This window comes from Nycticebus coucang, chromosome 3, assembly GCF_027406575.1.
Source record: "Nycticebus coucang isolate mNycCou1 chromosome 3, mNycCou1.pri, whole genome shotgun sequence".
NCBI lineage: Eukaryota > Metazoa > Chordata > Mammalia > Primates > Lorisidae > Nycticebus > Nycticebus coucang.
The window spans coordinates 154113605-154134471 of record NC_069782.1 but is presented as its reverse complement, the minus strand read 5'-3'; the positions used below and the strand labels follow the sequence as shown (position 1 = coordinate 154134471).

General features: G+C 42.9%; 1 protein-coding gene across 2 annotated transcripts in view; it reads left to right on the top strand.

Annotated features, from left to right (window-relative positions):
- DHX32 (DEAH-box helicase 32 (putative)) overlaps positions 1-20867 on the top strand; it is a 71486-nt gene that overhangs the window by 42539 nt on the left and 8080 nt on the right. For both annotated transcript variants that reach the window (XM_053584213.1, XM_053584214.1), the window contains 3 exons: positions 1038-1137; positions 1225-1383; positions 18000-18191. In XM_053584213.1, the coding sequence (XP_053440188.1) occupies positions 1038-1137; positions 1225-1383; positions 18000-18191 (451 nt within the window). The remainder of the gene's footprint in view (positions 1-1037; positions 1138-1224; positions 1384-17999; positions 18192-20867) is intronic.

Here is a 20867-nt window from a genome sequence, read left to right as displayed (position 1 = left end):
TGGCCGGGTTCGAACCCATCAGCTCCAGTGTATGTGGCCAGTGCCCTAGACACTGAGCTACAGGCACCAAGCCTGAATTTGTTTAAAATATATTATTTTTATCATTATGTTTAAATTGAAAATTAGAGAAAATGAAAACAAGGTATCTCAAACTCTCAAAGATACTAAGACTTCAGAAATCATAGCATTTGAGATTTGAAAGGAATCTTCCAAATATTAATCCATTTGCCATTATTAGATTTGAATAATTGTCTCCCTCCATGAGACTACAAGCCCCCTGAACAATCTTACCCTGCTCTGACAGAACAATCTCAACAGTTAGGGAGGTCCCTGAAGAGCCAGTTAGAGTTGAACTTGATTGAATTGGTCTACTCTCCCAGGAACCCAGGGCTGTCACTCATCCCTCCCTGTAAATCACCCATAAGAAAAATCACTGTCAATCCTGTATGCAGTTTCTGTGTTAGCTGTTAAAACCAGGAAATCTCAGTTTAAGTTATAAGAGCAACACCACTGAGATCATGGTTGATTTGAATAAAACTATAAGGAAAACACAGCATTGCCAGGTGAGAATCTTTTTCTGCATATGGCCTGTGAGTATCTGTTGTCACCTGCCAGAGAAGCAGCAGACACTAGAATTTCAGCAGGCGGCACAGCTCTCCCATAGTTATTGGAACTACAGTGAAAGTAGACAACCTTTATATCTGTTTTTCAAAGTGCTTACAGTTTCTATCTCAAGGCAAGTGAAACAATAATAAATAACACAAAGAAAATGAGTCTATAGCAGAGCATTTCATGAAGTAAAGTGCAGGCAGTTCCCGAGTTACAAACATCTGACTTACGTATAAGTCGCACTCAGGAATAGGGGCTATTACAAGTAATAGGCAAATGTACCTGTTCACCTTACATACAGATTCAACTTAAGAACAACCCTACAGAACCTACCTTGTTTGTAAACCGGGACTGCCTGTACTGCAAACCGCCCAGCCCACTGAGGCCCGCGTTACCTGCTGCTAACAGTGCTGTCTTTCCATTTCAAGGTGTACAACCCCAGAATAAGAGCAGACTCACTTGTCATGCAGCCCATCAGCCAAAGCCAAGCAGAGACACGCAGGCAGATCCTCGGCTCTTCCCCTTCAGGTAGCACCGTGCACACAGAAACAAAGTGTAAATTCACTGCGGAGACAACACAGAAATATTAAAACCATTTTTCTTGATTTCTTTTAGGGAAAGTTTTCTGTCTGTACACTGAAGAATTTGCCTCCAAAGACATGAAGCCACTCAAGCCAGCGGAAATGCAGGAAGCCAACCTCACAAGCATGGTGCTTTTCATGAAGAGGATAAACATCGCGGGCCTGGGCCACTGTGACTTCATGAACAGGCCAGGTAGCTTTCTGCTCACGTGTTAGCAGGACGTACTTCCTTTCCTCTTGCCCATTTCCAGTCTTGGCAGTGCAAGCAAACAGGATTTAGTTTGGAAATGAAGCTTTTTTCCCGGTAGAGGTAAAAATTCTCTGATGGTTAAAAAGAAAAAAATAGCCTAGGGAATATCTGTTGTTCTGACACTGTAAACTTGTCTGCCTTTGGACACTGGAGCTCAGGGGACCTGTGATGGGCCGTAGACAAAGAAGGGAGGGACAGTGGAGTGGGGAAGTGGAAGGGTGAATCAGCAGAGTGAACATGGAATTCTCTGCAGCTTGGAGTTTCTGGGAGGAGATGTTCATAAGCAAATATTCCTTCCCTGTGAATTATACTATTGCCTGGGGGGAATCCGCTAGAATGGCACTGCTTTGTAAATTAGGTCAGATTTTATGTGAGGAAGGTAAAGTTTTGACAGTTAGGATAAACTTCATTGTTACTGTCTGGCCTTTTCTGGCAGGGGCTCTCTTCCTCTAATGAGGACACCGAGGACAGCCCGCTGCCCTAGCACAGGCTCTCGCTGTCTCCCATCTGGCTCCTTGGGACCTCTGCAGCTCCTGCAGCTGGCTTCTTAATTAAAAGCCACCAGAATGCTGACAAAGGCTAAGCAAACATAAGGGCAGGGAGCCTCCACCTGTGTGACAGAGCTGCCCAAGCGGCAGGGCAGAGGGATGCCGTGTGCTCAAGGAAGGAAGCCAGCACTGTCTCCCCAGCCTTGTGGCTTCTGCTGCATTCTGGTTACCTTTTCCAGTCTGGTGGGTAAACATTTCAGTTCTGGATATAGCATCCAGGCCAGTTCTTGTCTGTTTGAATCTTCATACTGCCTGACCTCTTAGGAATAACAAGAACAGTAACATTTATATGGTGTTTACTGACAGAGTAAATCATTTAATATGTAACAGCCCTCTGAGGCAAATGCTATTATTGGCTTCACTTTACATCTGAGGAACCTGAGTCACAGAGAAGTTAGGTAACTTGCAGAAATGGAGATACTTAGCTTCAAACCCTGACAGACAGCATGGCTGTAGACCATAGCAACCACTCTGCCAAGCGTCCCCTTAGAGAAGACTGGAGCTCCACAGCTTAGACTGCTCCGTCCTGAAGCAGCTTTCCTGGCTACTGCACCTTCCGTTCCTTCCAAAAGTTCTCTGCTGGTTCTCCCTCCCGTACCTCCAGCCAGCCAGAGGACTTTAGATGCTCCTCCCAGGGTCTCCTGGCGGAGCCTAGTCACCAGGGCTCCAGCACACACCCAAGAACTCAGTTGGCTCAGTTCCACCTCTGCCCCAGCCCCCAGGACTGGAAAGAGCTCAGAGTCACAGCGCCCTTCCCACCACCCACAGCAAGGCCCTGGTCAACTTTGGAAATGCTGCTTTGTTCTCTTTCAGCTCAACTTCATTAAAGCTAAGTGAGTATTTGAGTCTCCATAGACAGGTCCGGATTTAAAGTATAGTACTAGCCCCCCACCCCCACCCCCCCGCCACAGTTAGGCAGTGAATCCGTCTTTATCCAGCATACTCATACGGGATGCTCCCTGCCCGCTAGTCCATTAGTTACGCTGTACCTGTCTGGGTTGTCGGGTGGACTGTAGGTGTCGCTGCTTGTGTCCCGTCACCCTTACATTGCTTAACAACTACCAAACATGCAGGAGTGGTGGTGCCGGCCCCGTGAACAAGCTGAAGAGCAGCCGGGACACCGCACTGCCTTTAAGTGGAAAGGTAAAAGTTCTTGAGTTAATAAGGGAGGAAAAAAAATGTATCACATGCTGGAGACGCTAAGATCTCTCATGAGAACAACTCTCCTATCGGTGCAGCTGTGAAGAAGAAAAAAGAAGTTCATGCTGGTTTTCCTTCCTTGCCTCACACTGAAAACGATGGCCACAGTGCAAGATAAGTACTTGGTTAAGATGGAAACGGCCTTAAATTTGCAAGTGGAAGACATGAACTGGGCTGTGTCCCCGGAGGAGGATCTTGGAGTTTACCCTCAGATAAGAGGGGTACTGATTACCCTTCAGTTGATATTGTAGTTTTTACTTGTACTTTATATAAGAGAACGCCCTTAATTTTCCTACACTGTAGGCCAGTAGTTGAAAGTTCAGTCTGCTTACCAAAGGATGAGCGACTATCTGTTGATCTGGGCTCTCTGTGTTCATGCCATTTATCACATATGCACATGAAAGAAGTCAGCTGAGAGACCTTGTAAACGGAAGGTGTACGCAAAGTAGAAATTGCATAATTTCTACCCTCTAGCAATGCTTTCACTGTGGTCGTTTTTCTTCATTGGTATCAATAGGATTTACCAGCACTTGAAAATATGGGTTATTTCAGAGTTACTTTTTCTCAACTAGTTCTCTCTTAAAATGACAGGTAGAATTTGGAATAAGCCATTTTTAGTAAGAGGAGGGTCACCTAAGCATGCTAACCTTTGAAATAAAAAGGTGGAAAGAAATAGCCTGGAGACAGTTTATCATTATCAACAGTACTGAAGTAGACGGTCTAAGAATTATAAGTGGGCAGCCCTGAGAAACAGCTTCCCCCACCCTGGGCCTGACCAACCTCACGTGAAGTTTGCCGTGTCTGCTCAGCAGCAAGACTGTGTCCTTCCCAAGAACCTCTTACAGAACTATATATTGAACTCTCCTAGTAAACTCCTGGACAAATCAATTACTTTTAGGAACACTTTGGAATCTTAAATTTTCAAGAAAAATAAGGAACAATGAAATCTTGAAACCAGGTGAACCAACCTCTTCTAAAATAGATTTCTTCCTCCAGGCCCTTTCCTGACTGGAGCATTGTGTTCTCAGCACGGGCTGTGGCCACTATTCTGCAGACTCACAGAGTGTCCATTTGCTACTATTGTGCTAAATCTTAATGACAGTTTGAGCCCTGCAGCAACGGGGGGGAGGAAGGGCAGGGGGTGGGTCCCCTTGGGAGGCAGTTCTAGACAGGAGATCCTGCTTCCACAGGCATCAGGAGATCAGGATCTCAGAACAATGTGGGACGAGGAAGAGCCAGGGAGATGGAGAGTCAAAGACTAGAGGCATGTGGGAAAGGGACATCTTGAGATTTACATTCAAAATGTGCTGCATACTAGGTCTGCTGTGGGGGTGGTGGCACATTGCCCCAATTACACACCATGGTGGCCAGCTCTTCTCCATTCATAGTTTCCCCACCTGAAATAAGGAGTTCATTAAGTCCGACCCCTTCCTAATGTCAGCTGATGAATGATGAGGGTCATAAATCTGGAGAGAAGTTTTCATAAAGGGTGGTAGCCTGCAAGCATCTGTCTTCCAGGGGGAAGCACAGCCTCAGGCAGAAACTGAGAATAAGAACCAATGAGAGCAGTTTACCAAAAGGGAAGTGTGGCGGGAGAGAATTTGTGGTGAGAGAGTGGCAGGTATACATATTTAATGTGCTCTAGGAAGAGTCATAAGTACTTACAAAAGGAGAAACATGCCCATGCACATTTGAGCTTCATGCCCCTCCATGGTCACATGTCCAAATAATGGCAGCACAAGCATGATCCACGGCTGGAGTTTTGGGGCCTCTGACATCAAAAGGTGAAGCAGGGGAATTCTGGGAAGATGGCCGACTGGTAGCAACCCTTGGCAGAGGCTCCTGAGCAGCGGAAGGAAAACCAGATGGAATTAGACTCTATGAAGCCAAAGATGGGGAGCTGAGCCAAGAAAGAAGTTCGCCAAGCTGTAACTCCAAGGAAGAGCATTCAAGAAAACAAATTACAGGTACAAAGTCTATCGACTAGAGAATGGGAGACCCCTCCCCCAAGCAGGAGGGCTGCCACAGGCTATCTGTGAATGAGCAGAGAACAAAAGACCTCTCATTTTACCTCACCGGAGAGAGCCACTAATCTCCAGGTCTCTTTCTCCAGAGAGGCCCCACTTACAAAGTTACACCACCCCACCAGGCATAAAATATGAACAGATATTTTCCCCCAGACGTCCAAACTCCCAGTCCACCCTTTCCCCCCCTCACATGGTGGTCTTAAGTTCTGCCCCCTGCAGAGCACAGGAGATACAACTGAAGATGCCATGCATAGACAAATGGCAGCAATGTCAGAAATTGAATTCAGAATATGGATGCCAAATAAGACAAATAGAATGGAAGAAAAGATAGAAATTGAATTCCAAAGAGTAGTTCTAAAGTTGTCTCAAGAAATTAATGAATTCAAAACCCAAGTCACCAAAGATATGGACATAATGAGAAAAGAGATAGCAGCAAGGAAACAAAAGTTAGTTAAGGAGCTCCAAAATACAGTAGAATCCCTCAGTAAGAGTTGACCAGACAGAAGAAAGGATGTCTGAAACTGAAGACAATTCTTTTGAACATTCCCAAACACTCAAAGAGGGAGACAAATGGAGAGCAAAAACTGATCATTCCCTGAGAGAGCTGTGGGATCACTCCAAAAGATCAAACATTTGTCTTATAGAAATTCCCAGAGAGGAGGATGGTCCTAAAGGTACAGATGCTCTACTCCAAGAGATTTTGGAGGAGAATTTCCCAAGCATTGCAAGAGATACAGAACATCAGATAGCAGACAGTTTAGAACCCCAGCAAGACTCACTCCAAATAAAGCATCTCCTAGACACATTGTGATTAATTTTGCCAAAGTTAAGATGAAGGAGAAAATTCTGCAAGCAGCCAGAAATAAGAAAAGCATCACCTACAAAGGGAGAAATAATCAGAATGACTGCCAGTCTCTCAGCTGAAACATTTCAAGCCAGAAGAAGATGGTCATTGACCTTCAGTCTCATAAAACAAAACAACTTCCAGCCCAGGATCCTCTATCCAGCTAAACTGAGTTTAATTTGTGATGGAGAAATCAAATACTTTAATGACATACACATATTGAAGAAATTTTCCATACCTAAACCAGCTCTCCAGGATATTCTCAGACCCATCCTCCACAATGACCAGCACAATGCTCTACCTCCAAAGTAAACTCACCCAGAAATTTTTGAACAAAACCCAACTTCCACAGTGGTGAAAGGACTAAATGTCCCCTGGACATCTGAAAATCATGACACCCAAAATACAACCAGGCTTATCAATTCTCTCAATTTGAATGGTTTAAATTGTCCTCTAAAGAGGCACAGGCTGGCTGACTGGATACATAAACTCAAACTAGATATCTGCTGTGTTTCACCTTACCTTAAAGGATAAAAATAGACTCAGGGTGAAGGGATGGAATTGTATAATATAGGCAAAGGAAACCAGAAAAAAGCAGGAGTTGCAATTTTAGTAGCAGATACAATTGGATTTAAACCAACAAAGATAAAGAAAGATAAGGAAGGTCACTACATATTTGTCAAGGGAAATACCCAACATGAAGAGATTTCGATAATTAACATTTATGCACCCCACCAGAATGCATCTCAATTCATAAAGCAGACCCTAATGGATATGAATAACTTGATATCTTCCTGCACTATAATAGTTAGAGATTTTAACACCCCATTGACAGTTTTGGATAGATCCTCCAAGAAGAAACTGAACAAAGAAATGTTAGACTTAAACCTGACCCTAGAACAAATGGACTTTACAGACCTCTACAGAACATTTCACCCTAATAAAACTGAATATACATTCTTCTCATTAGCCCATGGGTCATCCTCCAAAATAGATCATATCCTAGGACACAAGTCTAACCTCAGCAAATTTAAAAGTGTAGAAATTATTCCTTGTATCTTCTCAGACCACCATTGAATAAAAGTTGAACTCAACAGCAATGGGAATCTTCATACTCAAAGTTATGGAAGCGAAATAATCTTAGGCTGAATGATAGCTGGGTCAAAGACGAGATTAAGAAGGAAATCACCAAATTTTTGGAACAAAATGTAATTAAGACACAAATTATCAAAACCTGTGGGATACTGCAAAGGCAGTCCTAAGGGGGAAATATATAGCATTGGAAGCTTTCATCAAGAAAACAGAAAGAGAGGAAGCCAACAACTTAGTGGATCATCTCAAGCAACTGGAAAAGGAAAAGCATTGCAACCCCAAACCCAGCAGAAGAAAAGAAATAACCAAAATTAAGGCAGAATTAAATGAATTTGAAAACAAAAGAATCATTCAGAAGATCAACAAAACAAAAAATTGATGTTTTGAAAAGATTAACAAAATTGATAAACCTTTGGCCAACCTAACCAGAAATAGAAAAGTAAAATCTCTAATATCATCTATCAGAAACGATTAAGGAGAAGTAACAACAGACACTTCAGAAATTCAAAAAAATCATTCAAAAATGATTACTACAAAAAATCTCTATTCCCAGAAATACGAAAATCTGAAGGAAATGGACCAACACCTGGAAGCACGCCACCTTCCTAGACTCAACCAGAAAGAATTAGAAATCTTGAATAGACCTATTTCAATCACTGAAATAGCATCAACAATACAAAATCTCCCTAAAAAGAAAAGTCCAGGACCAGATGGCTTCACATCCAAATTCTATCAAACCTTTCAAGAGGAACTAGTACTATATTATACAACCTTTTCCAACGCATAGAAAAAGAAGGAATACTTCCCAACACATTCTATGAAGCAAATATCACCCTGATCCCCAAACCAGGAAAGGATCCAACAAAGAAAGAAAATTATAGACCAATATCATTAATGAATATTGATGCAAAAATATTCAATAAGATCTTAGCAAACAGAATTCAACAACACATCAAAAAAATTATACACCATGATCAAGTTGGTTTTATTCCAGGGTTACAGGGTTGGTTCAACATATGCAAAAAAATATGAATATAACACATCACATCAATAAATGAAAAACAAAGACCATATGATTCTCTCAATTGATGCAGAAAAAGCCTTAGATAATATCCAGTATCCTTTCATGATCAGAATTCTTAAGAAAATAGTCATAGAAGGGACATTTCTTAAACTAATAGAGGCCATCTACAACAAACCCACAGTCAATATCATATTGAATGGTGTAAAATTGAAAACATTTCCACTCAGATCAGGAATGAGGCAAGGATGCCCACTGTCTCCAGTGCTAATCAACATAGTAATGGAAGTCTTAGCCATTGCAATCAGGCAAGGGAAAGGGGATCAAGGGTATCCAAATAGGGTCAGAGGAGATCAAATTCTCACTCTTCACTGATGACATGATCCTATACCTGGAAAATCCCAAGGACTCAACTTCAAAACTCTTAGAAGTGATTAAGAATACAGCAGCATCTCAGGGTACAAAATCAATACCTACAAGTTAGTAGCTTTTATATATATGCCAACAATAGTGAAGGGGAAAAAACAGCCAAGGACTCTATTCCTTTTACAATAGTGCCAAAGAAGATGAAATATCTGGGAATTTACCTAACAAAGGATGTGAAAGATCTCTATAAAGAGAACTATGAAACTCTGAGAAAAGAAATAGCTGAAGATGTTAACAAATGGAAAAACATACCATGCTTATGGCTGAGAAGAATCAACATTGTTAAGAAATGAGTATAATTGAGATGGATGTGTTACTTAGTCAATGTAAGCATTTCAGATTGTATATTGAAGCAGTACGCTGAACCCCATAAATGCATCAATGTACAAAGTTATGATTTAATAAAAAATAATTTTTAAAAAAGGTGAAGTAGTGGATATGAATTCTCTCTGTACACAGCCTCTGTGGATGGTCAGAACATGCCATGGTCAGTGGTCTCTTATCAGGAGGTGAAGCAGTGGATATGAATTCCCTCTGCACACAGTCTCTCCAGATGGTCAGAACCACGCCATGGTTGGTGTTCTCTTATCAGGAGGTAAAGCAGTGGATATGAATTCACTCTGTACAGTCTCTCCAGATGGTCAGGACCACGCCATGGTTGGTGGTCTCTTATCAGGAGGTAAAGCAGTGGATATGAATTCACTCTGTACAGTCTCTCCAGATGGTCAGGACCACGCCATGGTTGGTGGTCTCTTATCAGGAGGTAAAGCAGTGGATATGAATTCGCTCTGCTCACAGCCTCTGTGGATGGTCAGAACCAGGTGTGTCTGATCTCCCATCTCATCATGGCCAGGAACTTAGGTTTAAGACTTCCCTGGGGACCCCTTGTTCAAGAAGGTATTCAGTGGATTGAGGGCTTGGGTTTTATTTTTATTTTTCACTAGCTTAAATGATGGATATGTTTCTGTCTTGGAAAAAATAAAAGGTTGTAGAATGTGCTATGAAGTTGGCAAAGAATCCAACTCATTGTGAATAATAATCCAATTCATTGTATTTTTTTATTAAATCATATAAATGTGAAATGCTTACATTGAACCAAGTAACACATCCATCACAATTATACTCATTTCTTAATAGTTTTGAAATGTACCATTGCATCATGCACATTAGGTGAGGTCCCCCCGTATACCTCCCTCCTCCCTTGTCTCCCCTCCCCTCTCTATTCTCTTCCCTTCTACTTTCTTGACTATAGTTAAGTTTTACCATTCAGATGAATGTGTAGGTGATTATATATTGATTTCATAGTAGTATTGAGTACACTGGATACTTTTTATTCCATTCTTGAGATACTTTACTAAGAAGAATATGTTCCAGCTCCATCCAGGAAAACATAAAAGATTTGAGGTCTCCATCTTTTTTATGGCTGCATAGTCTTCCATGGTGTACATATACCATAATTTGTTGATCCATTCACCAATTCATTGTCTTATCCAGTGATAAGAACGGTGACAAGTTAGAAAGGGAGCCACATGGGGAGTGGCTTCTGAGACCCAGCGGGGGCAGGAGATGCTGGCTATAGTACTGCTTCAGCTGTGGTCCCTTAACTTTGGAATAGTGAAGTCATCCTTCTGAACTCTTCTTTTGGTCCCTAAAGCAGGATGGTCTGGAAGGTGAGGGTCTCTTCCACTTCCAGCATTTCCCATTTATGACCACAGAGCTTCAGCAGCTTCAAATTGGCTTTTGTGATAGATTAGCTACAATGATGATTCCAGAAATTTTCCTCTGGAGAACATCAGGGAAGGGAAATGGCTTTCCTCTACCCTCCTTCTTTGGCTGAGCTACCAATTAGGTTGACCTAAGACAGATTAACTGGAGAAAAGCCACATTTAATTACAAACACATGCATGGGAGTCCCAGCAAATACGAGACTGGAGGAAGGGAGAGATGATTGAAGCTGACGCAGCATCCTGAGCTGCACAAAGGCTTTAGGGGTTGGTGCCTCTGGGGCAGTAGGGACTGTTGGGGGAGGGGGAGGGGAGGAAGAGTGTGGTGAGTAAGGGTTGTCTTGTGCAGGTAATCTCTAGGGCAATAGAAGTGGTTTCGGAGGAACCCTTTTCCTAATGCAGATTTACTTTATAGGTATAAATTTCTTTTACAAAAGGACAGCTTTTCAGAGCTACTCCTGTGTTTATGGTTTTTCAGAATAACCAAAGAGACATATTTTGGGGTGGCATGTTCTGGTCCCTTCCAGTCATATTTTGGGGTAATGTGTCCAGAGCCCTAATAAGAAACACATTTTATCTTTGAGCATTGTTCTTGCAGCCCCCACCTGTTGATTTCCTAGGCATTTTCTTGCCCAGGATAATAGATGTTTGGTGGACTAGCAATGCAGAGAGAAAAGGCAGGCTGGTGATGTCAGAGATTTTCAGAAGCAAACCGCAGTGATGTGGGAGACACTCCCCGCTTGGCCGGCGTTTGCCCTCTGTGCTGTGCGCTTGATGGAGCTTAGTGCCGAGAACGGGGGACAAAAGGGTTAGGGTGCCTATTTATTTTTGTCTCCTGACAATACACACATTACTATTTTCTGCTGTGCTTGGGGAAAATATAACTGTAGATTAACTCTGACTCATCGTTTTGGAAGCAAAAAAAAAAAAACACGCTTGCAGCTGCTGCATTTAATTCAACTTATAATTGAAATACGCAAGTGCAGCAGACTTGCTACCCTTTTCAGGATGCATGAACCATGTGAAAATGAATTTGGCATAACTAGGCTACAGGCTATTAATTGAATTCCCTTGATCTAGACCTCTTTTAAAAAAAAAAAAACAAAAAAAAACTTACTACTGTAGATGGAAAACCAATATAAATTGCCATAGATAGATGCTATCTGTAAAATAATATAATGGTATAGACATATTTCATTTTAGATAAATAACTATTCCTTTGGAGGTTTCTGAATCTGAGAAAGGGAGGATAGCATGTGTTAAAGGGTGGCATGCAAAAGTTAATACTTTCATATCATCAGAAGAATTGGAAGGTCCTTCCCTTTTCAAATGATCCTGCTGTGTCTGTTTCCCTAGAAATCTCTGAACTGTATACATCTCGCATTTTGGGAAATCTTGGCCAGTGGGAAATGAGAGAAAAAGAGGCAATAAAATATTTGATGAGCATCTGTTCTATATCAGGTGTTAATTCATGATAAAAATTCTAAGATACGGGCACTGCTCTCAAGGAGCCTTATTGGAATTGTGAATATTTATGAAGATGTCAATATTAGAATAATAAACTGCTTAATATGAAAAAAAACAAACAGTTTTTTTTTCCTTAGTTGGCTGCCTGAAGATTGTCCTCCATCATGAATGACAGTCACTGTCCATCTGGGACAGGAAGCTGAGGACCAACTGACCGCTGCAATGGAAACAGATGGTCTGAGGCTCTGTTACCCCGGGAAGGCAATGGTACCTAGACAGGAATTTCGAGAAAAAGTAGCCAAAATGTACACACCAGAGCAGATGTCATCTTTGTATTCTTGCACAGAACTCATCTTGGCTGTGGCCAGATGCCTGGCTTTGGCATAATCTGTGATTCTTTGGATTATGAAAAGAAAAATGAGCCCAAACACAAGCTGCCAGATGTGGCATGTCTGACAGAACAGAGGCCTCGAGAAAACAGGAAAGCTCAGGAGGGGAATGAAGTCAGGGCCACAGCAGCCAGCGCCAGTGAGCAGAGGCACGAGGCCTCTTCCGTGGCGTCATCTCTGTTGATGGTATGGATCTTACACCAGAGGATTCTTAAATCAGGCAGGACTTTGTGGAATAGTATTTCCCACACTAAAAGGCCACTTTGTGAGTTTGCTAGAGAAGTACACAAGCTTGTTTGCAAATCATTGGAAACTCCAGATTTTGCTTTGCAACTTACAAAGCACTCTTAAAATGGTACAGTCTGGGCTAAGAGGGGAAGGAGAGGAGCCAAGCTGCCGAGGGCACCCGGGGCAGCCTTCCCATCAGCTCCTTAGCTGCTGGCGGGGCTGGTGCCAGAGAGCTGAGCACATGTTCCAGCACTGCGCGGGCAGGAGGCTGCGAGGGTAGGTTTGCAAGTTAGGGAAGTCTACACTATTACCTGCCTAAGGCCACAGGAAACGCATTGTTATATTCAGATGGGGGTGGTGGACAAAGAGGCAAGTATGCTAAACCAACTTTCCAGAGTAGTGTGTGTGACTCTTACAGCAATAAAGTAAATGTTACAGAAAGTGAAAACTATACCTGGGAGAGATATTAGAAGGCACAGTATAGAAGTACTCTTACTATTGATAGCCTTTAGGCTGTTTATGGGTCTGGTGACTGCAGATTTTTATTCAAGCCAGTATGTCTCTGAGTGAAAGGGATGTTGTTGACAATTACATGGGACAAGAGATGGAAACAGGTACCAACCTGGGCATTCTGGGGCAGGTGACCTCCAGAAAGCTCAGGCTCCTGATGCAGAACACCAGGGCTGCTGCCCCGGCCTGCCACTCACCAGCAGGGCATTACTCAGCAAATTAGCCCTCAGAGTGCCTCTGTTCTTCATCTGAATATGAGAACAGTCAAGGTGATTGGTCCATAGGGCTGTAGGCCCCTTGGAAGAGTGACTGGCGTATAGTGAGTACTTTAGCTTCCGTCATCACCATCATTGTCTGAGGGCCTCCTCCCCGGGCTCCAGAGCAAGGCTCTCCTGTTCACGTCAGATATGACCCTCAGCTCTTAGGAGATGTCAGGTGGAGAACAGCAGGAGCACTGGACTTGGAGTCCAGTGTCAGCTGTGCTGGGAACATGCCAGCGCCAAGTTCAATGCTGCAGGAAAGGGCCTGCATTCAAATCCTCATTTTACATGTGAGGGCACAGCTGCCTGCCATGTGGCTTTGGCAAGTCACTTGCCTCTTTCTCATCTGCCTTGTCAATCGTGGGTTATTAACGAGACTCTGATGCAGAAGTGCTGTGGGTGCACATGGGGCTAGGAGTCCGGCAGATGCCAGGTTTCGTGAGCATGTCCTTGTGAAACTAAGTGAAACAGAAGCTTTTCCTTCCATCCTCTTCTGTGCCAGGCTTTTAATACTGTTCCTCAAGCCCCAAGACCTTATAGTCTCTGTCATCAAAACCAGCGCCAGCTCTTCATTCTTTAGTCTGTCCCCTCTGTGGACCCTGTGATGTACACAATGCCCAAGTCTCATGCATAAAATAAATAGAAACTTCATTTGTTCCGATAGCCTTCCCAGTGGTTACTGTGTTCTCAACACCTGTTTGCATATTTGAATACTTATGTATGTACATAATTAATGAATGTCTATGTACATGGTGCACAGTAGGTGGTGCTATATGAGTACAGATTTTTGTTCTTCTCTTGAGCTGTCTCCACCTTTCCTAAGTCCCAGCAGCACTCTGAATACACTGTTATAGAATATATTATGTTGTGGTGTACATTTTAGAATTCTTCGGAATGCAAGAGTCAGTATCAAAACGTGAATTATGGTGAGGAAATTGGGGTGTCTTACAAAACCCAAAAAGAGGATATGATTGTGCCTTGGCCTGGAGGCAGGGATGTGAGCAGCATCCCGTCAGCTCTTGGCTCTGCACCTCATGGTTACCCTGCCTACTGCCATCCTCCCTCCGTCCCTGTTTCCCTTTCTCCAATCCAGCCTCTGTGCCCTAAGCTGTATGATTTACTATGTCAGCCCCTGGAAACTCCACTTTCTCTTGGTCCGAAGTCTAAAACTCCAAAGGAAGGGAATCATTGATTCAACTTGGGAAGCTGCCCACCCTGAACCAGTCAGCTGCAACTGGGGGTTCCTAGTGGTAACGGGGGAATGGGGCCACCATCTACCTCATGCTGCCAGTGGCACTGGGAGTGCACTGGGGACACTGCTGTTACCCGAGAGCCCTGGCCAGGGTCAGGTATCACACGAAAGGATCTTGGCACCTCCTTGGTTTACTACTGGAGGCCACCTCTATCTCTAAAACCCTTTCCAACTTTAATGACTTAGATTGAGCCTTAATCCTATGCCCTTATTAGGAAGAAAAGGGGTTAAGGAGTATGGCAGAAGGAAAGAAACCAAACCTCAGCTTTGGGGACTGCTTACCAAGAGGCTCCCTGCCCTATTCCGCTCCTGGAAATAAATACTTGTCCACTCCAGATAAGAGAAGGCATGAGGCTGCATTGAGTATATCCCAGGAATAACTGTAGGCTAAAACTTTTACCTACAAAATGGAAAAGTACATATAAATATATTTGCATGAATCTGTGTAATACCAACTACCTTGGGAGGAAATTCAGTGTTTCTAAAAGCCATTTTTGTCAAGGTAAGCAGAAAGTAGGGCAGAGATTGTTATAACAGACGAGACCTATCTAGAGGAAACTGGCTGAGCACCTGAGTAGAGAGACTTCCCAGAACAGGGAAAGGACAGCCTCAGACTCCTGCTGTTAAACATCAGAAATTTCAGTATCCGTTTTAAGAACATGGGAGACGTGCTGTGCCAGGCTGTCAGCGGACTCAGCCCTGACCTTGCTCTTGCTCAGAGCTGGCACTGCATTGGCCCCTCCTCTGCTGGTTGCAATTTAATGTCCTCTTTGTAGCCAGTCTTTCTACTGAAGCCATGAGAGAAAATGGATACATTTGGAGCTTGGCATTTGGGGGTCCATGGAAAAAGGACACATGGAACAGTGAAGATATCTGTGGCTGTCCCCTTCAAATTACTCTGAGCAGTGGCAGGAGGGGAGGGGGTTGACCTTGCAGTGAGCGTCTACAGGGAGCACAGCTGCCTTGGCCAGAAAGCATAATAAAAATGAAGCTTGGTTCATCTTGAAGTTGCGTTCAGAATAAAGCAGTCTGATTTTGTACTGCGGTAAAGAAGAGGCCTCACACTAAAACATTTATGTTCCACTCGTTAGCATTACGTACCACGATTACACTTAAGAGCACTGCCACAAAGAACCCTCATTGACCCTTCTGCTTTTTAGCTAAGACAATTTTATGGCCACTTTGGGGAGACATCTGAAAATGTAGAATGTCATATTAGCAAATCCTGTTTAGTTATTTATTAATGTTCCTTCACCCGTGTAACCTGCATTCATTTATTTGTTCTTTCTGATACAACAAAAGCCCAGGAGCAGGTCATGAAGCCATTTCTGTTACCAACAGTGTGCAGCCAACTCAACTCCAGGGCCTAAGAACAAGTAGTAGGTGCCCTTAGGGGACAGAGCCTGGCTGTCAAGCCTGATGCTTATAGGGACCGTTACCAGGGTCCTGTAACTTAGAATGGTGTAACTTTGCTGATTTATAGAAACTGGTTTCCAAAAAGCTTTCAGTAATGAAGTTTGTACTCCCAGCCCCTTCCTGCTCTGTTTAATTTCAGATGCTTATTTCTTAGGCTGCTTCCTGCCTTCCCTGGCAGTTGGGCTGTTACTTTTCATTTTATGTCTCACTGATGGATCTCTTGAGCTGTTGTTTCTGAACAGCCCATCTGTTTCCTTCCCAGGATTGTAATTTCTCAAGGTTTCATCTTTGCTAATATGGTTAGTCCAGGGGTTCCTAAGAATGAGGAAGTAGGGTACTAGTGGTCCATGCCAGCCCCCTGGTAGGACAGAAGGGTCAAAAAGCAGGACAGGAGTATCTCTGGGAAGCTGTGACCTTCTGCTCAATATTAACTTGATGGGAAGAATCAGAAACACTAGGGAAATTCAATGTATGTTCTCCCCGGCAAGGACTAAAACTGTGCTCTGGTCTTCCCTGGATGTCAGTTTCTCCGCAGATCTCCCTTGGGCAGGTCCTGGCGCCCTGATGCCTACCTTTCCCAAGAAGGGATCTTTGGCTTGCAATGAGTGTGTGGAGGAAATTCAGTGTTTCTAAGCCACTTTTGTCAAGTTAAGCAGAAAGTAGTGCAGAGATTGTTATAACAGAGGAGACCTATCTAGAGGAAACTGGCTGTCCTCCAGCAGCAGGACTGCAGGTGCATCAGTGAGTGGTTTCTCAAACCACGGTGGGGGCTTCTCCAAAAGCTTTCCAGTGATGCTCAGAGGTACACAGGCATTTTACCCCACTGGAGGTTGTGACTGGGCTTTTGAGTTACTCAGTTTGTCTGAAAGTTTAACAAATAGCTTAATGGTCAAAGTTTGGACAACAAATAAGTCTTTATGATGTTAAACTCCCAGATGCAGCCAAGTTAACTTGTTTCTGAAGTCCACTCACCTCGCACATACTGGGGCTGATCTAGCTGGTGGATCTCATAGTCCTTCAGTTTGGGGGTAGCACAATACAGCCTTTATACCACCATGTGGTTCGCTTATGTGCAGGCTTTATTATACTGAGTACTAGGCAGGTGGGAAAACATGTATATTTATTTAAATATAACCTTACTCCTCAAGGGCAAGGAGAAGAAATAGACTGCTTTAAATACATGTTTTTTTTAAGACTTTCATGCAGATTAGGCATATAGAATAAACACCACACCATTGTCAATGTTATCTAACTTTAGAAGAGAAGTGAAAGGATGGAGGCAATCAGTGTGCTGTTTTTATTAGCACTGGGAAATAATTCTTTTAACATCTCTGTCTATTATTTCTAGCATTTGAGTTACAGATCAGTTTTGATTAATTTTTCTCTTATGCAATACATTTTCCTGCTGTTCCTAATTTCGGATCGGATATTAGACTTTGTGCATTTTACCTTTGGGGGGCGCTGGATACTTCTGTGTCCCTATACGTATTCTTGAGCTTTGTCCTGGGATACAGTGTGGGCCTTTCAGGTCTTGCATTGCAGATCTGTCAGAGAGCACTGGAGCAGTGCTAATCTGGGGTAGTTACTCCCTTCTCTTTCCTACCCAGTACCCCACGAATCATGAGATTTTCCAGTCCAGCTGGTGGGAGTAGGTGCCGCCCTACAGCCAGTGTGAGCACCAGGTGCTGTTTCTTTTAATCCTCTCACATGGGTCTTTCTGTGGCCAGGGTAGTTCCTGAAACACATGCGCTGATTGCTAATGGGTGCTGTGCTGCCTAGTTGAGGGATCTCTCTCAGATCCCCAGATGTCTCCCTCTGCACAGCTCTCTCATGTACTCTGCCCACCCCAGTCTCCCTGGACCCTGACCCTCATCTTCCTACTTCAAGGAGTCCGGCCTTCTCTACCTGGCTTCTTCTCCTTGTACCACATCCTGGAAGCTCATTCAAAGCATTTCCCGAGCAGTCAGAGGGCCTCTCCTTGTCAGTTCCCCCTCAGGAATCCCTGTCCTTCCCTCCCTAGTGTTTGGTGTCTTGCGAACTATCGTTTCCCATATTTTGTCCATTGTTTGATTGTTTCATGCAGGAGAGAAAATCTGGTACTTGCTCCTCTATCTCAGCTATTTGAGACTTTTGGATTTTTGTTTTCCTTTCCTAGCACCAGAAAGTTTGATGCAAGCATTGGAAGACTTAGATTATCTGGCAGCACTGGATAATGACGGAAATCTTTCTGAATTTGGAATCATCATGTCGGAATTTCCTCTTGATCCACAGCTCTCAAAGTCAATCTTAGCATCCTGTGAGTTTGACTGTGTGGATGAAATGCTAACCATCGCTGCCATGGTAACAGGTAATCCTTAATGACTATTCTTTTGTATTGCGAATCTGCACCAGGTATAGATTTAAATGAGAGCCATTTAGAATTACATTTCAGAGAGTACTTAGCAGAAACAGTGATCAATTCATTTAACCTTTTGAAATGATAGTGAAGTATTTTAATAGATTCAAAAGGAAAAAATTATCTTAATATGAAAAAATTAACTGAAGATCCAGTGAATTTCTTTCTTTTTTTCTGAGCTCTGTTTCTTCCTTTCTTTCTTTTTTTTTTGTAGAGACAGAGTCTCACTTTATGGCCCTCTGTAGAGTGTCGTGGCCTCACACAGCTCACAGCAACCTCCAATTCCTGGGCTTAAGCGATTCTCTGGCCTCAGCCTCCTGAGCAGCTGGGACTACAGGTGCCCGCCACAATGCCCGGCTATTTTTTGGTTGCAGTTTGGCTGGGGCTGGGTTTGAACCCACCACCCTCGGTATATGGGGCCAGCGCCTTACTGACTGAGCCACAGGCACCGCCCTCTTTTTTTTTTTTTTAGTTGTTGGGGATTCATTGAGGGTACAAGAAACCAGGTTACACTGATTGCATTTGTTAGGTAAAGTCCCTCTTACAATTGTGTCTTGCCCCCAAAAGGTGTCTCACACACCAAGACCCCACTCCCTCCCTCCTTCCCTCTCTCTGCTCTTCCTTTCCTTCCCCTCCCTCCTTCTTTCTCTCTCTGTTCTCCCCTTTCCCCACCCCCACCACGTCCTTAATTGTCATTAATCGTCCTCATATCAAAATTGAGTACATAGGATTCATGCTTCTCCATTCTTGTGATGCTTACTAAGAATAATGCGTTCTACTTCCATCCAGGTTAACACAAGGCTGTAAAGTCTCTAGTTTTTTTTTAATGGCTGAATAGTATTCCATGGTGTACATATGGAATTATATTTGTTAAACCATTTCTGGGTTGGTGGGCATTTAGGCTGTTTACACATTTTGGCAATTATAAATTGAACTGCAGTAAACAGTCTAGTGCAAGTGTCCTTATGATAAAAGGATTTTTTTCCTTCTGGGTAGATGCCCAATAATGGGATTGCAGGATCAAATGGGAGGTCTAGCTTGAGTGCTTTGAGGTTTCTCCACACTTCCTTCCAAAAAGGTTGTATTAGTTTGTAGTCCCACCAGCAGGGTAAAAGTGTTCCCTGCTGTCCACATCCACGCCGGCATCTGCAGTTTTGAGATTTTGCGATGTGGGCCATTCTCACTGGGGTTAGATGGTATCTCAGGGTGATTTTGATGATGAGCATTTTTTCATGTTTGTTAGCCATTCATCTGTCTTCTTTAGAGAAGGTTCTATTCATGTCTCATGCCCATTGATATATGGGATTGTTGGCTTTTTTCATGTGGATTAATTTGAGTTCTCTATAGATCCTAGTTATAAAGCTTTTGTCTGATTCAAAATATGCAAATATTCTTTCCCATTGTGTAGGTTGTCTATTTGCTTTGGTTGTTGTCTCTTTAGCTGTACAGAAGCTTTTCAGTTTAATTAAGTCCCATTTGTTTATTTTTGTTGTTGTTGCAATTGCCACGGCAGTCTTCTTCATGAATCTTTCCCAAGCCCAATATCTTCCAGTGTTTTTCCTGTGCTTTCTTTGAGGATTTTTATTGTTTCATGCCTTAAATTTAAGTCCTTTATCCATCTTGAATCAATTTTTGTGAGTCGGGAAAGGTGTGGGTCCAGTTTCAGTCTTTTACATGTAGATATCCAGTTCTCCCACACCATTTATTAAATAGGGAGTCTTTCCCCCAAAGTATGTTCTTGTTTGGTTTATCAAAGATTAGGTGGTTGTAAGATGTTAGTTTCATTTCCTGGTTTTCAATTCGATTCTAAGTGTCTATGTCTCTATTTTTGTGCCAGTACCATGCTGTCTTAACCACTATGGCTTTGTAGTACAGACTAAAATCTGGTATGGTGATGCCCCCAGCTTTATTTTTATTACTAACAACTGCCTTAGCTATACGGGTTTTTTTCCGGTTCCATATAGAACGCAGAATCATTTTCTCCAAATCTTGAAAGTACGATGTTGGTATTTTGATAGGAATGGCATTGAATAGGTAGATTGCTTTGGGAAGTATAGACATTTTAACAATGTTGATTCTTCCCATCCATGAGCAAGGTATGTTCTTCCATTTGTTAATATCCTCTGCTATTTCCTTTCTGAGGATTTCATGATTTTCTTTTTCTTTCTTTCTTTCTTTTTTTTTTTGTTGCAGTTTGGACCCGCCACCCTCGGCATATGGGGCCAGCGCCCTACTCACTGAGCTGCAGGCGCCACCCCATAATTTTCTTTATAGAGGTCCTTCACCTCCTTCGTTAGGTATTTTCCTAGGTATTTCATTTTCTTTGAAACTATGGTGAAGGGAGTTGTGTCCTTAATTAGCTTCTCATCTTGACTGTTATTGGTGTATACAAAGGCTACTGACTTGTGGACACTGATTTTATATCCTGAAACATTACTGTATTTTTCGATGACTTCTAGGAGTCTTGTGGTTGAGTCTTTGGGATTCTCTAAGTATAGATCATGTCAGCAAAGAGGGAGAGTTTGACCTCCTCTGCTCCCATTTGGATTCACTTTATTTCCTTGTCTTGTCTAATTGTATTGGCTAGAACTTCCAGCACTATGTTGAATAGTAAAGGTGACAGAGGAC